General features: G+C 37.7%; 1 protein-coding gene across 15 annotated transcripts in view; it reads right to left on the bottom strand.

Moving 5' to 3' along the window:
* nedd4l (NEDD4 like E3 ubiquitin protein ligase) overlaps window positions 1-24354 on the bottom strand; it is a 79744-nt gene that overhangs the window by 36048 nt on the left and 19342 nt on the right. For 4 of the 15 annotated variants that reach the window (XM_039688322.2, XM_039688321.2, XM_039688323.2 and 1 more), the window contains exons 3-8: window positions 19896-19977; window positions 14160-14198; window positions 13506-13559; window positions 3228-3278; window positions 692-753; window positions 51-153 (exon numbers count right to left, since the gene is read on the bottom strand). In XM_039688322.2, the coding sequence (XP_039544256.2) occupies window positions 51-153; window positions 692-753; window positions 3228-3278; window positions 13506-13559; window positions 14160-14198; window positions 19896-19977 (391 nt within the window). Of the gene's footprint in view, window positions 1-50; window positions 154-691; window positions 754-3227; window positions 3279-3725; window positions 3777-6493; window positions 7729-13505; window positions 13560-14159; window positions 14199-19895; window positions 19978-24354 lie in introns of those variants that run through there. The other 11 variants (XM_039688317.2, XM_039688313.2, XM_039688311.2 and 8 more) reach the window with 7 other exon arrangements.

A 24354-nucleotide genomic window follows, 5' to 3' on the forward strand; every position in this document is an offset into this window, starting at 1 on the left:
TTAAAGGAGATAAAATATCTACATTCTTCCTACTAATGGGTTGGTTTTACCTCAGCTTCTTCCCTCATCTCGCTGGTTTCCTCCTCCTGCCCGCCGTTCTTTGGCAAGTAGGCCATTTTCAGTCTCAGGTAGCCTTTCACCCTAGACTTATGACTATAAAAGCATGTCATCACAGAGTCACACAGTCATCAGAGTACAGTAAAATATAGTACAGGCATCAAAATTGTAACATATTTTGTTTACTTTCCTTAAGTTGTAACTGCATTTATTTAGTCCTTAATTAAACCAGAATTTAATCAGAATAATTGTTTGAAATTATTTTAATATTTTGAGAGCCTCAATATCTCTCTTACATTTTTTATCCACATAGTGACATATAGTGTCATATATCGTCAAGTGGAGTAATCAACAAGTATATTAAATATATAGAAAAGTGCACAAGCATTAAGTGTTCCCGTGCTAAATTTTTGACTAACTATAGCCACAAAGCATTAAGGGGATTCACTGGTGTTAGTTTGACAGTTGCACAGAAAGAAAAAATGGACAAATTTGAAATGTGCAGTATCGAAGCAAAAGTACAGTCCTGTGAATAAGGTGAATAAATGCAACACCAACGCATCAGACTGTTGTAACTACAAATAGAACACTAAAGTTCTTGTACTGTGTTTGTGAAAGCTGCATAACCACTGACCTTCTTGGACGCAGGAGAAAGTCTTTAAATGTGTACGGCCGTTCCATTGCAGGGTCCTCCGTCTATACAAACAATACAGAAAATAAACAAACATGCATCAGATCTGGGCTAAAGTCAGTGCAATCTCACAAAGCATGAATCTATAACAGTCCCAGTCTGGTTGAAGGTGGGGAACGAGGGATATAGACCCTTGGGTGGCGTCCAGCTGTCTTATGCAACACTGTTCTCCTGTTACATTTAAACTGCCCACAGGTTGGATATTTGTGGCAGGTCATTAGTGGCTACAATCTGATGGAAATTGATGGAATTGGCACCTCTGCCAGTGCCCGAAACCAAAACTATGTGAGGAAAGGTTGGAGGCCCTGAAGGAAAACGGGAGAGCTTTCCTGTTTGGCAAGTCTAGATCAAACTAGAGGTGAAAAGCATTCAGATTTCAAAACCAGAAAGAACTCAAATCTGCAAGGTATCTTAATAAATAAACACTGTACATGAGACATCTATACATGTCTGATCCAAGTATGGGAAACCACTTTTAAATATTCAGCAATAAGAGCAGGCATAAAAGGAGCGAGTGGTCTGGACTGCAACCACGCAGAAGTGAATAGTAGATATGTAGGCGGCCGCAAGAAAAACAGACCAGACTCTGTGTGTGAGACTAAATATGATATCCAGCACAGAAATGTCACTTAGCCACTGGAAATAGTTTCAAACAAAAAACAAGGGTTGTTCCATTCCAAATCTTTTCTTAAATGTCCACTGATCTCTTGCTCAAAAGTTAACTGGAACAAAATGCCATTTTGAAAACCAATGACTTTTTCAAGCACATGTGTGGTTTGAACTGTTTTGTTTGCAATAAGGTATACGAAAGGCTGTGCTATATTGTAACAATATTAGTTACTGTACTAGACTATTTTAAAAACACAAAACATATATTTACATTTTATAAGGTTTGTGTTTTAAAATAATACAAATAATATGCATTGAAAAAAATAACACTTTAAGATTAATAATATTTACATATATAATTATAATCCATGCACATTCATATATACAGTATCTGTCAAAAGTTTGGAAATATTTCATTTTGTTATGTTTTTTAAACGGATATCTAATGCTTACCAAGGCGGCATTTTTTGTTTAATCAAAAATACAGTAAAAACTGAAATATTGTGAAATATCATTACAAATTAAAAGAACTGTTTTCTATTTGAATATATTTTAAAATGTAATTTATTCCTGCGATGCAGTGTCACATGATCCTTCAGAAATCATTCTAATATGCTGATTTGGTAGCCTAGAAATCTAGACACACCGTAGCGCAGCAAAAATTATTTCGCAGCCAGTGTGGTCTAGCAACTCTCCATAGACGTTTTAGCTGGAAAAAATCAAACTCTGGTCAGGCCAATCACATCGTGTATAGAGTCGGCGGGCGGGCTTAACATAATGACGACAGAGTTGGGACAGTTCACTGCTACTTGAAAACAAAGAATGGCTGCTGCTGGCAAACAGCTGTCTTTCGATTCGGCTTTGACCACTACTCTGGATGATTTGAACATAAGCTTTTTTTTTTGAAACCAGAACAAAGAACGGCACTTGAGTCATTAAAAAAAAAAGATGTGTTCGGAGTTTTGCCGACTGGATACGGTAAAAGTTTAAAATATAAACCTTCTCCGTTGGTGGGAAAACGCATGGGACTCAGTCGTCACCTTCTTCGTTGCTCTATAATTGTAGCGCTATCCAATTGCGTGCAGAGAGAATTTGAAAGACAACTGCTTATCCTGCCCCTCGGATTGAGCCCTGTCAAGGATGAGTTCCCATACCCAACATCTTGATGTAGGTCTGGCATGCCAGGCTAATGATTTGGTGCTTAGGTGACATTTCTTATTATTATCAGCGTTGAAAACAGTTGTGCTGCTTAACATTTTTGTGGAAATGGTGATACTTTTTTCAGGATTCTAAGAAAACACCACTTTAAATCATATTATTTTAGGTCTGTAAATTCAATTTGAGTTCCAAGTTACCACAATTTGAGAAGCAATGTACTAGAAGAAAGTGTGTCATATCAAAGCTAGAAATTTCAGTATTGTGACAACACAACTAGAAAATATACAGTCCATGAGACATATAAACCTAGCCAGTGCTAAGACTTAAAATCGATTGGTATTTTATGTCATATGTATTTTAACATGAATGGAATGCTGTACTGACCAAACATTATTACATTATTATACTGAATAATGTTGTGGTAGGGGCTAAACTGGGCCACCCTGGAAGTGCGTCTTCTTTTTGACAGAGTGATTTTTTTAGTTGGGATAGCCCTCTCAGAAGCAGCCTGTGTGTTTACATTCCGAGTAATCCCTTTCCACTCCGTACAGGGATATGGGCTTCAACATTTTGAGTTGCTTAATTGCCGTAATGTGACCCTCAATAACTTCCATCTCTTACCCTTTCAGTCAAGAGCTAAAAATTGTTCCTGAGAAAGAAAAAAAAAGCAAACAAGATCTCTTTTGAATGTCACAAGAGCACATGAACTTACCGGTAAATGGGTAAGAGGCACATCCACCTGCCCGAGGAAGTCATCTCTGGTCTATATATGAAAGATAAAGAACAAGAGAGGGCAAGAAGAAATTATATAACATAAAAACTAGTAATGTAGAGTTTTGGCTGTGAAACAGTGACTGACTTCAGCAGGATTCGGCAATGAAAACCACAAAGAGGAGGACAAATACATACACATACTGCATAACCCAAGAAGAATGAAAATGTGTGCGCGAGAAAGAGAGAGAAAAGAAATACAGTTTTAAGGGCAGTGTTAATGTCAAATGTGTCTCTTTAAAAAGGGAAAACCTGACAACCAACCCAATGAGGTGCAGCAGATAAGTAATAAGTTAGGATCAAAAGTCAGAAAGAGTGTATTAATGTATGAACCGCCAATCAAAAGCCTTCAATCCACCCACCAATTCCAATAAGCCAAACTGTGAAATTGTCAGCTGTAATTGTCAGGTAGTTGGGTCAGGGTCGACCAATAGATTACCTGACCATGGTTGAAATGCCCATTCTTGGACCGATCATGACCAATGTGAGCCTGTGTGTGGAATAAACTTATTAAGACAACAAAGACGAGCACATCCTCGCAATCACCCTAGCAATAAATTAAAATAAATAAATATCATAAATAAATTGATAAAATGAAATAAAAACAATGACACCCAGTTAGTCAGCACTTGAGCATCAGAAAGGGTGTAGCTTTCGCACAACAACGCTCATTTATTGTGGAAAGGTTAAATATGAGTCACTATTTGTGGTGGTGAGTGAAAAACAGGACCACAAATACATTCTCAAGCCCCTATTCACCATGGAAAAGCCACCATGTCTGAGACATTCCTCTGATTAAATGTTAAGTGCTTCTGAGTCAAATGGGGTTACGGCCACCAATCCACCAACAGCAGTTGTGAATCACAAACAGAAGCAAAATGAAGCAATTAATTAAACCAAAAGGGATGAAGAAATGACCTAGGAAACTCAATAAGCTAGTTTAATCTTAAAGGTCACATTGCAGAAGAATTAGGTCTTAAAGATTCCGGTCACTAAGCAAAATATTTTCCTATCCTTCTGCAATTAAAAAAAGATGCTCTAAATAAGTGTTAACTGATGTCTTTTAACTACAGCGACTTTGAGGCGATTAAGAACATGTCTTTATGACCCCGAAAACCCTGTTCCCACACAATGGTCTGAGTTTTAAACATAAATATTTGCTTAATCATCGTCTATTACAGAGCTGAGCAAGCAGTTGACTTGAGCCATTAAAGAGGCTGAAATGTGCAAAAACAAGCTGAAATCAAGACGGAACGTAAGAACCAATACGCCCATGGGAGAATTAATGGAATTTCATGGAATACTCTTGTTGTGCTCTTTACCGGAAGGAGAACTTGTTTATGAAACCTTAGCTACATTACCTAGGTCATGTAGCTAAGGTTTGCAAAGGTTAGGGTCAGGGGTTATGGAAATAAGACCCAAGAAAAAACTTCCGACAACTGATCTGCAAAAATCAGAGGTGCTCAAATTAGACTGGAGCCCCCACAAATTTAGCAACAGGGTTCCTTTCCGAGCCACAACAGTAAGGCACCACCACAACAATATGAAATACTGACAGAACCTGACTAAATCTCATTTTCATTCTCTCAAGTTGGTCTTCTCTTACCTCTGAGCACACACAGGCTTTTTAAAGCACTAAATCCTGAGTTCTGCAAGAAAGCTGCCACAGCAGACTTAAGTGAGATTTTCCCCCTACATCCCCTCATTATGCTTGCTAAAACTTGTGAGACGGCAAACAGTTTTAATCTGGGCACTGGCAAGTAAATGGGAAATCCCATGCACCCCACAGGGAACAAATGCAATAAATGACGATATTTGATATAGTTATGTAAAAGCTATTGAATTCTGGAAATCCTTATTACAAAGTAGTATTGGAACAGATCTGTATTGTAAAAAGTGGATAGTCTTTGTAAACAAGAACTCTACAGGTTATGAGGTATTACAAGCCTTACCTTCAGAGATAATTCAGCAAGTGTCATTAAAGACATGATTGAGGAATTCAAAAGAACAATCATGACAGAAAAAAGTAAACAGATCTGTGTGAGATGGGTTCACTTCAGTTGATGAACTCTGCTGCTGGAACATTTGGCTCTTTGACTGACTCATTTCCAGTAAAGTCTTTTGAGCAGGTACTGGAAATATATATGCTGCCGATAGCTACCACGGCAATTGGGGAAGGTATGTGCGCGTGACAATCCTGATTGCGGAATCGGAAGATTCTTGAATGAGGACATCGCAGAGACAAAATGTTATCGCTGTGAAGTCCCACTTTCCACATTTCATCAGAAAGATGTTATGAGTTCTGTATATGATAAATACTAGTTCTAGAACTAGTAACTGCTGGTGACAAATTGATGAATGCCACACACTTAAAGTGTGTCAGCACTGCTATGATGAATTGGCATCTAACATGAGCAGGAATGAATCACTGAGAGGGCTTTCAAATCTCAATAGTAACCTGTAGAGAATAACTAATATGTGGCATATATAAAAATGAGTTAATTGCTTAAGAAGCAAAATAACTCAAAACAAAGCCTTTAGCTTCATCTAACTATTCTGCATTGAGATTTTTCAACAATATACTTTAGCATAGTGCTTTAAAATCTTGGTTTTAAAAAAGTTAGTGGAACTAAGAAAAGCAGTATGTGTAACTATATATTAGATCTTAATCATCACAGAACAGCTGTTACTAGAGATGACGGTGACCCAGGCCAAGGGAGAAAGGCAGCTTTCAAAACCAACAACACTTGACACGGGACTAAAGATAGAACAAGCTCCTCTTCAAGAGAGGGAAAAGAGACAAGAGGACATGCCCCTATGAATGAATCTACATCTGAAAATGCTTTCAGCTTCTGTATATTTTCCACTTCTGAATATCATATTGAGTATAAGAATTTGTATGCTTGTTGGGAAACCAAAGATGTGGTTACGTCCTGCTCCTGGCCCCCATTTTCATGGAATTTTCACTTCCCAGAATGTGGACAAGTCATTCCTGATCCCACCTCCTCTTTCCTGCTACCTCTTCTTTCATCTGTTTTTCCCATTCTCCAGCCACTTAAAAACTATTAAAACACATTTTGCGAGATTTTCACCTAACTGCATTCTTTGAGTAACGAAACAATTGCATGTTAATAAAGCAGGTCTCAAAAGTAAAAAAGAATCAGCACTTCATATTCAACTCAACTTAAGAACCCCAGTTGTAATTACCTGTGGATTGCTGCAGGTAGGCGCCTTTCCAAAGCTAATATCCTGTGCATGGATGGGGCTGTGCTCGCCTCCCTGGCTGAAATAGATCTTAAACTTGGACTGTCGCGAGTTCTGTTCCTTACTAATTTTGAATGTGCAGCCTTGAGCTCTGTTCTCAACAATCTCACTCTCAGTCTCCATTTCTGAGATCGGGGCATGAAGGTTTGGCATGGATCCGAGGCATGAAGGAGCTCCTCTGAATTGCAACGGCTGTGAAGCGCTCCTCTCAAGACGGATCCGAGGATACCGCACCAGGCGGCTGCCTTTAGAACCTGTAATACCTAAATCACTCAAGTCAGCTTGAGAAGTAGGGCTTGGGTGCCGTCCTTGGTCCTGTTGAAGCTGGAAGACCAGTCTTTGCGTGCCAGGACCTCTGTCTGAGCTTTGCAGGACAGACCAACGGCCATTCTGTCCATCCTCGCTGTATGGCATGATCCTAAACTCCTGGCCATCAGAGCCATCTGCAGATCCTCTACGAATACTGAAACCTCCAATGGTAATCCCTTGAGGACTTCCATTGGGTACACTCAAACTAGCGTAACCATTTTGTCCATCACATGGCCGGACACAAAAGACTCGCCTCTTAGGTTGGATCGGCTCAGTACCTGGTTGACTTTGCTCCACATTTTGGCAGGATGTGGATTCTACTCCATCGTAAGCTGGAGGAGGAGGTAAGAACCAACTTTCATCAGGCTCAGTGTAGGCTGGAGCTGGATCCTGAGGGTACCCTGGAGGTGGATCACAGGGCAATGCATCTTCTTGAGATGCAGTTGAGCGTTGTAGAGATATCTGGACGGACGTGCTCTTGGTTGTCCGTGGTTCAGTTTGACTCTGGAGCTGTGGGATGAACATGGAAGAGCTTTGCTTTAGAGAGGCCTCCGAAAAAGCAACTGAACCCGACTCCGGGCTTTCGACAAGTCCTCCGTTTCGTGGCTGCACATGGAACATCATGGCCCCTGCGCCACTATAGCCTCTCTCATCTCTGTCTTCCACAGTCCCATTCAGCTGCTCCAACTCTGGCGCAGTGTTACTGCGTCCAGATCCAAAATATAACCGAAGCCGGTGAGACATTCTCCTGTCTGCCTTGATCTGTCTCTGTCCAGCTCTTCCTGGATCTGTCTCACCCACCGTTTAGTGTGTCTGATCCCCTTTTGCTCTCCCTCTCTGTCTTGCTCATCCACCCGCTTTCCTTTCTTTCCCTCTCTTTCCCTTACTCACATACAGAGGCTGCGTTTCGTTTCACAGCTACCAATGAAGCGCTGCCAGGGAGCTTGAAAGTTCAACCCACAAGCTTCAGGGGGAGAGAGAGAGAGAGAGAGAGAAAGAGAGAGACAGAGGGATCTGGAAAGAACGGGAGACGGGGGAAAGAAAAAAACATCCCATGTGTCAAACTCTTCGAGCTGCAGTTCGATAGCGACAGTCAGCAGAAATAGCCCAAGTGGCAAGTTGCATTCCAGGCATGATTGGATAAGGACGCCTGGTGCTCTTACAAGCAAAGGTGAGGGTAGGGTGGCCAAAGTCACATGATCCAGATGGCACCCACCCTCAGTTCCCGGTTAGACCCAAACAGCACTCTCTCAGCTGCTACTGATCTGTCAGAAAGAAACTAGACTGCCGGGGGTGGAATGAGAAAGAGAGCGATCACAGCTGACTCAGGACACACTCTCCACAAGCTCATAATTCTTTGTGCTCATTCTACACACAGGGCACACTGGGCCAAGCCACGTTGGGACATGGTGTGACCCACATCTCAAGCTGGTAAAAGAAGAATTTATCCATCTACTTCCAAAAACAATCCTAAAAAAGAAGTCCTATATTGGTAAGCAGAAGATTGGATAAGAGGTTTCCCACTATCATTACAGACATTCTTGGATATACCCAATGTACATTTGCTGGAGAAATACTACAGCTTTTTATGTTGGGGCCTTTGTATAGACGTAATATTTCCCATCAAGCTTTTTAAGGGCTGGCATGGCTGAAATGTTCCGTCTACATTAAAAAAAATACTCAAAGGGAAGTTTTAAACCACAACACAGTCACTCTCTTTCAACACAGAGACAATGATTCAGGATGCAGCCGAGGGACCATTTAATTAGAACTAGAGAAGACAAATCTAGGATCATGAACACTCCTAAAACAAAAATAACAAAGCAATTTACTTTACTTTGTGCTTAGTTTAAAAACCATCTTAAATTGTGCGTAAAAAAAAAAATATATATATATATAAAACGCTTTTTACCTTTTCTGGAATTTCTTGAAATAATTACTGACAGCCATATGTATCATATATAAACCACAAGCTGTGTATTTTTTTTTTCTCCAAAAAATCTATTTGGAGTACACCATTTTAAGTTTTCATGCTGGCATTTGCTTTTTCACCACAACCATAATCCATAAAATCTGAATCTTTAGTTCAGAACAGAAATGCAAATATCATAATGATTTGACAGACTGCTGACAGGCTGAATATGTTGCTTAAGCCAATGTGAACACACAGAGAGATGACAACACTGTGTCCGTATTCAAACTTGAAGAGACACTGCACAAAGACAGAGCTTTGACTAAGAAGAAAAAGAGGGCAAATGCACTTAATTGCCAGGAGTGTGAAAGACTTCATGTATATTACTAATGGAATGTAATATAACTGCATCTGTGTAATTTAAATGAGACAATTATTAACAATAATGAATACTTGTCTAAAGAAAATGTGAGTTGCACTTCACCCAAGCAAAACTCGCCACCACAATTCCAAGAGATGCTGAGTGGTTTAGTAAAAAGTTACAATGTAGTTGCTAGGGTTTTTCTGCATGGTTGCTTAGCAAAAAAAAAAAAAAAAAAAAAAAAAAACTAAAAAGGGGGGAATTTTCTCACTTCTTTTTATCATCCACTATCCAGAAATCACAAGTCTGATAGCGTAATACTGAAGTAAACACCAAATAACAAACACCAGCCTGACATAAACCGTGAAGTCAGTGCAGTATCTTATTGGATGGAGTGACCGAGACAGACTCCTACTGAAAGAAAGGCCTTGATTGTGAATTTGTGGGCACTCTCTAAAGGGGGTATTGTTTTGGAGGGCACACATGCCTTGCAGTGGCTGAGCTGTGAACAAAGAACGGAGACATCATGGCGTAAGAATTAGTTTCCCAGCACCAAGCATTCTGGGAATTACAACAGGGGGCTTCGAAAGTGCTATCTACTCAGATAATGACTATTTAGTATTCACTTAGCTAACAAAGACAATTTCTTAAAAACTGTGACATTACAAAACCCTTAATAGCAAACATTTGGCTGAATGATGGTAAACGGGTGTTTTTTGATCTGGCATGTTTTCAAGAAGCACATTCCATTCGCTCACCCACACGACTCAGGGATGGTTGTGTCTCCATGACAGCAGTTTTTGAAAGGAAGAACATTTTTAAATCTACAAAAAATGCTATCAATTGTTGTGAACAACCCAATCTACATCTTAACAATAAAATTCTCAACTGTCTTCCTCGGATCACAGTAAAATATGCACCAATCGGTACTGAAACTTGGGAACCACCATGCTGTGAGTCAATTACAGCTAGCTGTCAAAGAGTTTGAGAATACAAAATGCTTTGTATAAAAGAAAGTGGAATGACAGAGTTGCTCTTACTGAAAAAGCAATAGATGGTCAAACAAACAGAAACTGGGGGAAAAAAGCAAAAAACGTCACTGATGAGAAGACAGGGAAGAAAATAAAGAGATGACAGAGCGATGAAAATAGACAGAGAGAATGTAAGTGAGAAAGCGTGAAAATCATTAAATCGGTGTTCAGTCAGTGTGGGACACCATCCATGCTCTCCCTCAGACATATAAGGAAGACGCTCAGATTCTGCTCAGCTCTGCATTGAAACTCGGCCAAAACTGATCACACAGGGGAGACAACTATTTCTCTGGGGACTGCAACATCATAGAGTAAGCACAGAGAACAATCCAACTATCTAATCACAAAATAATGCTATATTTACTGACATTAGCTGTACTTCAGATCGAGAGCTAAAAAATGCACTGTGGTTCTCAACTGGTTTTGCTTCAGCCTCAGATTCTCAGATTATGTGCATACATAAACAATTAGGGAATAAACACTTCTTTCTTTTCAAAGATAAGCCTTATTATTTGCTTTTTGCATCTTTCCCTTGTTGTTCCCAACCTTATTGTGACCCATTTGTAGGTTGCAACCCACCAGTTGAGAACTACTGGTTTGAAAAATGCAGTTGCACTATAAAGACTAATCTTCTCGCACTTCACGCGACAGATACGATTCTCCAAATTATTTACAATATTTTTAAAATGTACTTTAAATCTACCTGTACATGTCTAATTTGCAAAACATTACCAGTTACGGTAACACTTTAGCATGGGGAACACATGTTCATTTTAACTTTGTCTTTTGTCTCAAACTTCTAATTTACTATTTATTAATAGTTAGTGTTGTAGTACTTAAAGGAGTAGTTCACTTTTAAAAAAAAAACTTTTGCTGATAATTTACTCACCCTCATGTTGTCCAAGATATCCATGTCATTCTTTTTTCAGTCGAAAAGAAATTAAGGTTTTTGATGAAAACATCCCAGGATTTTTCTCCATATAATGGACTTCAGTGGGAACCAAACGGTTTAAGGTCCAAAAGACGGTTTCAGAGCAAATTGCAAACTGTTCAAAGGGCTTTAAACGATTCCAGATGATGAATAAGGGTCTTAATCAAATTAAACGATCAATCATTTCAAAAATAAATAAAAAAGTTTAAGTTTAATAAGGACAAATGCTCTTGCTCTGTTCTGTGATGCACGTTCGTGACTGTCCTGTTCGAACTTCGAATCTTTTTCGAGTCATTAGGTTCATTCAATGAACGAAATGAATGAATTGACTCGGAAAAAGATTCGTTCATTTTGATGAACGAGTTCGAACAGGAGAGTCACAAACGCGCATCACAGAACAGAGGAAGGTGAGCATTTGAGCTTATTAAACTTTTTTTTTAATGAGCGATCGTTTTGCTTGATAAAACCCTTATTCATCGTCTGGAATCGTTTAAAAGCACTTTTAAACAGTTTGCCGTTTGCAATGAAACAGTCTTTTGGACCTTGAACCTTTTGGTGCCCAGTAAAGTGCTTTTCTTTTCTTTTTCGACTGAATTTCTTTTCGACTGAAGAAAGAAAGACATGGACATCTTGGATGACATGGGGGTGAGTAAATTATCAGCAAAAGTTTTTTTAAAGTGAACTACTCCTTTGGGATGTAGAATAAGGTCATGCAGAACAAAGCATTAATATGTGCTTTATAAGTACTAACAAACAGCTAATACCATGCTAATATGCATGCTAATAAGCAACTAGTTAATAGAGAGAACTGAACCCTAAAATAAAGTGTAACCAAAATTACTATAGACCAAATTTTGAGAGATTTACTAAATTCAGACAATAAAACATTCTTTAAAATGTAAAACACTCTCTTTATGACAGATTGGGAACAAAAATGTTCCAAGAGAAAAACAGGTCAATCGAATTTGTAAAAATGAACTCTAAACTAGTTAGCGCATTTTTCCACATCATATCTCCATTAGAAATACAAATGGTTTGTACTGTAGGTAACGGCATACCAAGCAAAGCAACGGAGCATTGTTGCTATGGGGACACTAATGAATGGTTTAGCACTGACATTAGTTACATAACAGTGGGATTTCTTTCATTGTTACACAATTAATACATAATTTAACAATGCATCTTTCAGTGCAGGTCAACCAACTAAAACAGTCATTTCTTAGACCGTTTTAATGATTCTTTTGGAGACACATTTGAGAGGTGCAAGCTATTTTCAGACTAAATTTTATTATGAGGAGAAAAAGTGAAAACTGGAGCAACGGAGAACACATAAGCTTTATTCCAAAACCCAGTGAGCTGCCTACTTAGACTGCATAATCTGTCAAATTACAGCATCACAGGTGCTCTCAAGTGTAAGGCAGCACTGTATCATTCGCTGAAAAGTCAATAGAAATGTTAATTATAAATACAGTTATAGTACATCCTATATGAAAAGATAGAGTGAAAAATTGCTTGATTTAATTTTCTATTTTAACTATTTGTGTCATGTCATTTTAAAATATTGTGTTGTGTACAATTTCGATGTTCTATGACGATTTTAGTACACTGGCCAGATAAGCAGGTGTTTTGGGATTGAAAACATAGTGGAGGAAACAGTTTGAATGTCAAAAAGTTAAGAAATGTTCAACTTTAAAACTTGCCAATGACAGTAAAGTGAAGGCAATGACATCTGTCATCATAAGCATTTCAAAATCTGAGTTTCTGGTGAATGTTGTCCTAAAATCACACTACTACACATCAGATTTAAATGTGCATGCATTCATTGTGGCAAGGCTGTGGCTCAAAAATCAAAAACTATGAACTGTGCAGTCAGGAATAGAAATTAACTAAAGCAATTTACTAGATTTTGGAGCAGAGCAAGAGAGTACTAACAAAAAACATAAATAAGTTACAATATGTCACACATTTAAAGGGATACTCCATTTTTTTTTTGGAAATAGGCTCATTTTACAACTCCCCCAGAGTTAAACAGTTGGGTTTTACCGTTTTCGAATCCATCCAGCCGATTTTCTGATATTTAGAAGAATATCAGTAACCAGACAGTTTCTGGTCTCATTGACTTCCATAGTATATATGGAAGTCAATGAGACCAGAAACTGTCTGGTTACTGATATTCTTCGAAATATCAGAAAACCGGCTGAATGGATTAGAAAACGGTAAAACTCAAACGTTTAACCCTGAGGGAGTTGTAAAATGAGCCTATTTCCAAAAAAGTGGAGTATCTCTTTAAGAGAAGGAGGGATCATTATGCCATTAGTGATCTATAAAATGTAACACAATAGGACCAGTAATGTCATATGCCTGCATCAATTCTGACTGACATGTACTGTCAAGGTGGAGGTGGTTCTTACCAGGCGGTTTTCATCGAACACCTCAAAAAGAAGCCGATGGTTTTGTGGGCAGACCTGCAGACATGACAGAAGAGAGAACACAAAGTTATAAAATGTTTTAGAGCAACATTGTCAAAAAAATTCAATTAATAAACCAAAAATACAATGGCTAGTAAAAAATAAAAAACACTTCTCAGTCATATGCAAACCAACTAACTATACAAAGCAGGCATTTGCTATGTAGTTATAAAACCATTTCATTGGGGGCATTATCATTGGCTTAGAATAGCACCTATAAATCACGTCCGTGTGAATGGACTTCAAAACGAAGCAGCTCTGTAGAGCCGGAACATAATCTTTCACTAGATTATTTTACGTACAAGCAACATTTCCGCCCATTGACGTCACACAAAATTATGTGCCACTTCTAATAATAGATTATTACATTTGTAGAGGTTCTGAAAGGCCAGGTATAATAACAGATGTGCATTCAGAGATATATTACAAGAGCTCATTTCTTGATAGCACTGGGCAGAATCAAGATTTAATAAAGAAAACAAAATTGCAGATCAAAATTGTAGCCTTTTTGTGCCTTCCAGTACAAAACCCAGCAGGTGGATTTATTAATTAGATGAGCCATGTTTGGAGAAAAAAAAAATTTAAAAAGCAACTTACTCTGAAATAGAATTCTTCATTCCATTTGGGATTGAGAGTCTGAAAAACAACCAAAAATGTTCATTTACATTTTTTTTTTCTGTAACCTTTCAAACCCTAATGACAAACAATTAACTAAACAGGTAATTTCATTAAGTATCCCATAAGTATCAATATGCAAAAAAAAAATCCTGATTATGTTGGAGAATGTGTAGTGGATCATTTCATCCAGTTATTTAACAGCAGTGATACGCATGCCATTATCTTGATGAGTTTTACAACACAAGGAAATTTAGAACGGGAGACCTTGGCTAATATTTACTATACTTGAATAAAATATTTTATGGTAGAATAAAGAGAAGAGTAAATAGATGGAGGGAGGGGGGGCCGATTGCTGAAATTCAGACAGAGAGAGTGTATCGGCCCTTGTCTGGTATCGATCCTTTAAGTGGAAGAAGAACTTAATCATTAAGTCAACATGGCAGATTGATTGAGAGTTTAATTTAAACGTCCTCAAATGACTACCAATTGACTTAACATTGAATAGAGACAAGTGAATGCTTCAATTTTAAATAACTTTTACAGTGTTTAGTTTTTAACAATCCTAATCCTACTTAGATGTCGAATCTAAGATTTTCAATGTGGTCTCAAACTTAAAATAATAAGACGCTAATTAAAATGACATTCGCATAAGAAATTAATGATCATAAACATACATATATGTGTAAACTGATATGATTCGCACACACGAGCATGCAGGATGCAGTAAATACATCTGCTTTATTGGTCTGTGAACTATGTGCTAAAGCTTGTGAAAATACTTTGGTTTATTAAGGCGTAGAAATACACCCAGGTGTAAATTATACAGGAAGAACAAAGTAATGAAGTTCTGGCTGATACAGCAAAAAAAGCGGAAAAAAATGTCACCCTTTAAAGGAGTAGTTCACTTTTAAAAAAAACTTTTGCTGATAATTTACTCACCCCCATGTCATCCAAGATGTCCATGTCTTTCTTTCTTCAGTCAAAAAGAAATTAAGGTTTTTCATGAAAACATTACAGCATTTTTCTCCATATAATGGACTTCAGTGGGAACCAAACGGTTCAAGGTCCAAAAGACAGTTTTAGTGCAAACGAATCTTTTTTCGTGTCATTTGGTTCATTCAACGAACGAAATGAACGAATTGACTCGGGAAAAGATTCGTTCATTTTGATGAACGAGTTTGAACAGGTAAGCCACGAATGCGCATCACAGAACAGAGCAAGGCGACCATTTGAGCTTATAAAACTTAAACTTTTTTTTTTAATGACCTATCGTTTCGCTTAATAAGACCCTTATTCGTCGTCTGGAATCATTTAAAGCACTTTTAACAGTTTTCAGTTTGCACTGAAACTATGTTTTGGACCTTGAACCGTTTGGTTCCCACTGAAGTCCATTATATGGAGAAAAATCCAGGAATGTTTTCATCAAAAACCTTAATTTCTTTTCAACTGAAGAAAGAATGACATGGATATCTTGGATGACATGGGGGTGAGTAAATTATCAGCAAAAGTTTTTTTAAAAGTGAACTACACCTTTAAACAACATATAACAGCTCTTACATGTTTAAATGTTTCTCTCTTAGAAACTTTTTATTAACAAGCAACAATAAACCAGCATACAGTAACATACTAGATTTATTACTTCTACGTAAGTTAAACATTTTTCATCCCAGGACATTTGAGTGATGATTGAACGAGTTTTGAATTGATTCACTGAAACAAATCGTTTGAACTGATTCACAGAATTTCATTGTCAACAAAATAAACCCACCGACTCTGATTCATTATCGTACTGCATGTCTTTGCTCAGCTCTTTTATTGTAAGTCAGCAAGACATAGTGGTGAACTGAAATCCTCTCTCCTTGCAGTGACTAAATCACTTATGGCAGCCAGGGCATTCTCTCTCCTCCGATTTGATTCTTCCTGACATGTCCACTGTGTCTGACCGTCAACTGCTTGCCTGGTTTTTATCCTACTTGGTAATACAACCAAATCAAGTCAACTGGAGGTTCATTTTCTACACATCAAATACTCAACTACTGTTCCCCCAACTATTAGTTCCTCAGGGCTCTGTATTCAGGCCGATGGCATTATCTGTGGCTCCGTTATCAAACCACATGGTTTCTCTTAGCAGTGTTATGCCAATGACACTCCGTTCTAGATCCTATAATCTCCCTCAATTTCCACTTTCTTCATAGCCTGCATCTCTCACGTTCCAAACTAGATAACCAATCATCACCTTATGCTTAACCTAGACATGGCTGACTTCCTCTTACTCTTGGCCAAACAGCCTCTAGTCAATCCGTCTCCATGTCTATTGAAGGTCATGCAGTTGTCACCTCCCGACTACCAGACCAATCTTGTCCTGCAACTCAAATTCCTTCTAATCTATCTTTGTCTAAAAGTTTTCAACAGGTATTTGCCAATTGTAAACCTAGTTTATTAGTTAAAAACAGTTTAAACTTGCATCACACCTACTATGATTATGGCAACTCAAACAACTAAATAATAAACTAAATGGAAAAAAATAATGGTTTTCAATATGGTATTTAAATGTCACATAACTTATTTCTTTCTTTTTTCTAACTTTTCTGCTTTATTTGCATTACATTTCCATTAAAAATGTATGAGAGCAATATCCTTCCTGACACTTTTAATTGTAATACATCTAGTAGTAAGTGGATTAGTCATAAATTAAGACTAAATGTCTCATATAGGCCAACAGTAAAAGATATATCTGGATATTTCATAATAGGTATGGGCTATATGCACGCATAAGTTCCGCATTTGACGTAAGGATGCTCGTCCATTTCCGGTTGTGTAGATTAAAGCGGAGGAGAACCGGAGAAAACGGGATTATGGCAGAGTCTTCAATATTTGCTGTCCTCCCGTCTTTGAAACGAAACGTACATACGTTTAGATGTAATTTTATATATAGATATGTTTATTTAATATAATTTTAAAAAGAAGCATAAACACAACTAGGGGTGTCTGTTTTATCTGTTTTTGTGACTAACGTTTCATTAGTATAACCATGGAGTATAAAATTCAATATAAATTCTCGGTATTGCATTGGACTCTATGATCGGCGGAAGTTATCGAGCATCCCTAATGCTTCACCGGAAATAACGCCGTGCATAGAGCCCATTTACACTTTTGAAATAAATCTGGTCACAAACATACGTCTTTGTTCAATGAGACAAGATACTCTGCTGTTATTTGCCACAGACCATTGAGTTCCCAGACTAGTTCATCAAAGCAGGAAGCTTAAAGCATCAGTCAACACTGAGACCTGAGGATCGAGGAGGCTTATGTTCCACACAGCGGTGCATTGTCAGCTATTAATAACTTGAAATGTCTGCAGTCACAGCACAGGAGACTCCAGAGTAAGGACTTTCTGATTACATACTGACTTAATGGAGCTGAATGGACCCAAATGCTGACTGACTTGCCAAGTCCATTTATCGCCTGCCTGAGACCAAACTATTAGTTTTCATCCAGTGGTCTAAAAGAAACCTGTCAAGAATATGTCGGAGAAATATCTAAATTAGGTTAAATTAGATTTTGCCTAAGAAAAAAAATAAATAAATAAAAAATAAAGCCTATTTTTTAAATTGTTACATTATTTAATAACATTTTCTACCAATTCTCATATCATCATCATATTGGAAACTAACAATAAGGTCCTATTAATGAACATTAACTAATGAATTAACTAGCCTTAACTAACATTTGTTAACATAAAATACAACTGTTCATTGTTAGTTCTTGTTAAAGCAGGTTACATTAATAATAAAATAATATTAATAGATACAACTTTTGATTGTAATAATGTATAAGCATATGCTGACATTTACTAAGTAAGATTAATACATGCTTTAGAGGTATTTTTTTATTTTTAGTTCTTGCTAACTAATGTTAACAAATGGAACCGAAGTGTTTAAGCTGAAATCATAATTGTATGTGTTAAATAATATGTGTAATAAAGAATACTAAACAACAGACATTTGATTTAATCTTGTCTAGGGTTGGGTATCGTTTGAATTTAAATGATTCTGATTCCGATTCCGATTCCTGGTTTCGATTCCGGTTCCTAACGATTCTCGATTCCGATTCTTTTAAGAGGCAGGGTCAAAAAGGATTAGCTAACCTTGCTAACCAACGGTCTTTCTGAAGGAAATAATCCTTTCTGAAGGAAATACTCCTTTTGTCACAAATTTTGCATTTTGACGAGATTTCGTTATTTTTAGTGAAGCCACACTTTGGACCGCCGACATAAGCTACTCATGTTCGACTCGCGCGGTTATGCCAACACTTCCGGTAGACGCTTCTTCGTTGGTGTTGTTCAGCGTTTTCTTCTTCTGCTCGGCGGACTGTGAATATCGAAACTTAGAATCGAAATTTTAACTTTTGAACGATTCCGGGAAAAACGAAAAGTTAGTCCCGGTTCCAATCGATACTCGATTCTCGATACCCAACCCTAATCTTGTCTTTAACCATAAAACCGTATTCTGGACAAATGTGGGCAAAATAGTTTTGATTTATTTTTAAAAAAAAATACTTCCCTTGATCTGAGCGATACAAGACTTTGCTACTTTTCTTAAGTTTGCCTCCTGAACACACACAATTTTTTTTGGACTAAATTTTACAATGTTAAGTGGGTGAAAAAAACTCCTTAATCTCATATTTGGGTCAAAAATGGGCAACCATAGAAATGAATTGGAAAAACTGTAATTTAGAGCATTCTAAAATAAGCCAAAATAAGACACCATGATGATAGCAAAGTCACTTCATCTGTAGGTTTTAGCTCTAAGAACTTATTGGAATGATATTTTAATGTAGTTAACACAAAACAAAACAAAAAACATAAAAATAAGCATAATTTACATTTTGAGGGCTACACAAATTTATATTTATTTATTTCGATTTTGTTGTGATGGGTAATCTGGACTTTTTTCATTACATCCACCATGTCAGAATCTCAAAAATATTTTTTCTAAAGAACAATATTCATAAAAACTATCTTTTTGTACCCTTAAAAACACATTTTTAAGCATTATCTGTTAAGTCAACCAAATGCACTTTGCAGCCTATAAGACATTTGCATCAAAAAAGCATGCAGTTTGCTTTAAAGCGGTCTGTGAATGTTACACCAAGGCTCATTTCAATTGCTAATTTCTGGTGACGTTATCATAAAGGCATTCTCTGGTCATCATTGTTCATTTCCTTGTGTGTGTGCATTCCAAGGACAAACAGATACGTATGAATTACCACAAACGAATAAAGCACTTTGTGACAGTGAATGTCATGAAACCTGTCAATAACATGACTGGGTAATAATTTACTTCACTATCAAAAGAAAGATAAAAAATTAAGTTTTACATAAAGATTAATTAGACTGATATTGTTTCCATGACAAATACACATTTTCTTCCCCAGTTTACAGTATAATATGCAAATATTAAGTTCTCTCATTTTGAGTAGTTTGCATACATTCACATGGTCCTGGATTCTTAAAACGATACTGTTGTATCGCATTATTCAATGCCTGATAAATCTACGAAAGCCCATGCATGCAGTACTGCCACCAGTCTATGGAAGTACTCCTCCTAGTGGCTTTAACATCTTGAACAATCACCTGTTTATCTCCTTACTTTCAGTCATCCTAAAATCTCTCAGAAACATTACACTAAATGTCACAGTGCAACTAAAACTCACCTTTTTGATGGTTTTCGTTTGTATCAAGCCAAGCTCTCGGTTTTCATCAGCGACATATAGGGAGAGTTTGACATACGGATCGCTAAAGAGGAAAGCAAAAAACAAAAACATTAGACCTTTGCACAACAATTTAGAAAATTGAAAGTTTATGCAAGATTAACATTAAATACATTTATTAAACAGTGGATTTATATTTTTACAAGACTGATGGATATTTTTTTTCCTCATCTTGTACTATGAAACTTTCCTTTGGATGGTCAGGAAATTAAATAATGAAATAAATAAAAGAAATAAATAAACCGGTTCCCATGTTTCAGCATTGGGAAAATAATTCCCAAGGAGATAAGCTACTGGGTTAAGGGCCCAGTGTTTAATTCTAACACAAATACACACATAATTTGTTATGCAACATAGTATTGTATGAAATATATTTATATTTGTTGCGCTGTACTCTCAAGTACCATTAAAAAAAACTTACTATAGAAGAATTTAATCAATTTATGTACCCAACCAACCTAGATAAGAAAGTGAAGCTAATAAAGTTATAAGTATGAAATATTGTATTTTTGTGCAAACATTAATGGAAGGATTCATTTATTTGCACTGATTTAGCAGATTTTTAAGAATGGCATCTGCATTTCCCATCCAACTCAACTAACACAGAGCAGTAGGTCTGGGTGAGGTAAAGTTGGAAAAGTGGTCAGGAAACCGGAGGGAGACAAAGAACGGAAGCCATTAAAAAATTAAGGATTGGCGCAGCAAAACTCATTAGCTTACCAAACAGGAACAATTAAAACACACAATGAGGGACTAAATCAAACAATAGGTCAGATGCATGTTAAACCCCTTTCCCATATGGAAAGGTTGTATGAGAATCTAACAAGACGAGTCTGATTGATAGTAGTGCCTTTGAGCATATTTTGCAATAAATCTCAAACTGGAAAGTTCTAGACTGTGAAATGTGTGCTTTTTATAGCATGAAACTTAAATACAGGATTATGCAAAATTATGTAAGGGACAATTGCGTTTTCACTGAGCATTTAAAGGAAAACACACATTCGAATGATTCATTTCACTACATATTAATGAGCCAAAACATTATGACCACTCACAGGTGAAGCAAAAAAAAAAGTTGACATTTCCTAACAAGGTCAAGTTCTGAGTTCTAGGAAACAATTAGTTCTTGTAGTCGATGTGTTAGATCAAGCACATATGGACAGGAATAAAGATCTGAGCACCTTCGACAAGGGCCAAAATTATTTGGCCAGACGACTGTCATTGTCGCTCTGAAACGTAAGGCTTGTGTGTTTCTCCTGGTCCGCAGAGGTGAGAATTTACCAACAGTGGTTAGAGGAGGGACAAACCGGCGACAGGAGGTCTACTGTGACAAGTCTCACAAAATTAATGATGGTTATGGGAGGATCAGACCAATCAGAGTTCCAATGATGACCCCTGTCCAAAGTCAAAAACACCAATAATGGGCATGTAAGCGTCAGAACTGAATTTTGGAGCAGTGGAAGAAGGTCGCCTGGTCCAATGAGTCCCGTTTTCTTATACATCACGCAGACAGTCGTGTACATGTGTGCTGTATGCCTGGGGAAGTGATGAAATCAGAATGCACTGTGGGATGGCAACAAACTGGTGGAGGGAGTGTGACGCTCTGGGCAATGTTCTGTCCAATAAAACCCAGGGTCCGGCCTTTCATGTTAACGTAAATTTGACACGTGCCACCTACATTCATGGAAATGGTGTTCCCTGACAGAAGTGGCATGTTTCAGTACAGAGGCTGACATTTTTTCGGGAATCCCATGGCTCACGGGAATCAAAATCACTATGCATCACGGGGTTTGGGACGGGAAAGGAAAAAATGTCAGCGGAAGAGGGCGGGACAGGAATCGAATTAGAACTATGTTACCCAACTTTATACACAAACATACAGTTCTATAAATACGTTTTGAACTAAATTCGATTTGCCCCCAATTTCTCACGCTGAAGTGACAACCTGGTCGGTCAAATGCCAGGAAGATGAGTTTTTCTATACATCTACCTGTTGAGTCAATCGTGATCGAGTAGTCATGCCGCAAATTGGTTAAATTCTCCCGGAATCTAGAGCGAGGGTGCACACGATACAGAGATTTTGCTCAAACCGGCTAGCGTACGCGCACGCACACACGCACACGGCAGAGAGGGAAAGCGAGCGAGATACCTTGCGAGTGCGTGTGTCATCCAAACCACCCAGTTTTACAGTTTATTTACTGTATTTACTGAGAACTCCAGCGCAAAATGAACCTTTGGTCTAATTGCACATTGTTACCTAGTCAACCGTTATCTGAGATTTGTTTTCATGATTGCGGAATGTAAATAGTTTTATCTCTGAAAAACATTTTAGCCTATAATGCAAGTATAACGCTAGTATGTGGGGCATAAAGTAATGACAAATAAAAATCGCTTGTTATTACCACTAAAAAGGCCCAAAATAGCCCAACGCTAACACGGTAGCATATTAAGGGTCCCTACATTCAAACCGAAGCATTGAGAACTTTGTCAGTGTCCATACAGTTTAATAAGAAGATATTTTATACATACAGTCAACTTCGCGAATACAGGAAGAAGCCATCTTTGAAAAAATAGTCTCTACCAGTCGATCTACGAACGCTGATCCAAGGTGAGATGTGAATAAGGTGATAAGGTGAGCGCGAACAGTAGGCGTGTACATATTGTACATATCGTGTACATATTGAAGAGAAGAAAATTGTTCGTGTTTGTGTTTTTTCCGGAAACAACGGACCACACGAGATTCTGCAAAGTTCAGCGCACTTGGATCGGCGTTCGCAGATCGGCTGGTAGAGATTATATTTCAAAGATGGCTTCTTCCTGTATTTGCGAAGTTGACGGTTTAAATGTAGGGACCCTTATTACGCTACCGTGTTAGCGTGGGGCTATTTTGAGCCTTGTTAGTGGTAATAACAAGCGATTTTTATTTGTCATTACTCTATGCCCCATATACTAGCATTATACTAACGTTATAGGCTAAACTGTTTTTAGAGATAAAACTATTTACATTCGGCAATCATGAAAACAAATCTCAGATAACGGTTGACTAGGTAACAATGTGTAATTAGACCAAAGGTTCTTTTTGTGCCGAAGTTCTCCTTTGACTGACAGATTCCGGTCAAAAAAACACAACACGGGAGTGGGAGGGAATAGGAGTCATTCTACTGGGATTGAGATGGGATTGGATGTTTTTTCGTATGATTGGGACAGGACAGGATTTTTTTTTTGTGGGAGTGGGACGGGAGAGGTTTGAAAATCCAAGGTGTTGCTCTGGCCTCCAAATTCCCCAGATCTCAATCCAACTGAGCATCTGTAGGATGTGCCAGACCAACAAGTTTGATCCACAGGCGGCTCCACCTCGCAACCTACAGGACGTGAATGATCTGCTGCTAAAGTATTGGTGCCAGAAACAACAGGACACCGCCAAGGTCTTGTAGAGTCCATGCCTCAGCAGGTCAGTGATGTTTCAGCAGAAGGATCAACAGCATATTAGGCAGGTAGTCATAACGTTTGGTCTCATTGGTGTATATAAAACGTATGCCCTTTTCCAAACTCATAGAATTTGTTAAGGACTTTCCATAATTTTACACCCGACACCTGAAAGAGATTACATCAACTTTAAACAGGAGACATGAAGACTTTAACATGACGACAAACACAGTTCTTTTTTAAGAACTGAATGGAATATTACTGAATTTACTCAAAACAAAACGCTTAAAATAGAAAACCAAAAACAGAAAGTGTTGTACAAAAACAGCAGGCCTTGTGACTAGGAACTGCTGATTTGACTGAATCCCAGGCGGCTTACTCTCTCCATAAGGGTCTAGTGGGTGTTTTCATGCTGGTAACTAAAATATACCTTTCCCCCACATAAAATAAGCATAGTCTCACATTTTAAAATAACCAAATCTATGCATTTTTTAGCATGTGCTAGGGGAAAAAATATAACACAAAACCTGTTTTTAAGTATGGTCTAATCCCAATTTCCAATCTTGAACTGCCATTTCCAATTATATTTGATAATTTGGAAACAATCTTACGATGTCATAGCATCCCAATACTGACATGTTATCTTATTTAATTTTTAAAAAGATGTACTTTAAAATCTCCAGTAAGTATCTACTTTGAGTAATTAATATAAGTACGTAAATTGGGTTTCAGCCTGAAAGTCTATGCTACAAGCTCAGCATTTTCCTTCATTGGCTTCTGGAACACTTATTTAGCTTCCTTTCCTTTTCTTTAGACCGTTGTGCAGCTGAAAACAGTCTACTCTGGATTTTAATTGCAGTGTCTGGATTCCCCGTCGCCTCTAATTGAATGTTTATACAAGGATTTGGCTTTCTTGATTAGGATAAAACAATATACCACTTTTGGGACTGGGCATTCTTGCCTTCGTCAAACACAT

This window comes from Pimephales promelas, chromosome 19 (assembly GCF_988280905.1).
Source record: "Pimephales promelas chromosome 19, fPimPro1.hap1.1, whole genome shotgun sequence".
Taxonomy (NCBI): Eukaryota; Metazoa; Chordata; class Actinopteri; order Cypriniformes; family Leuciscidae; genus Pimephales; species Pimephales promelas.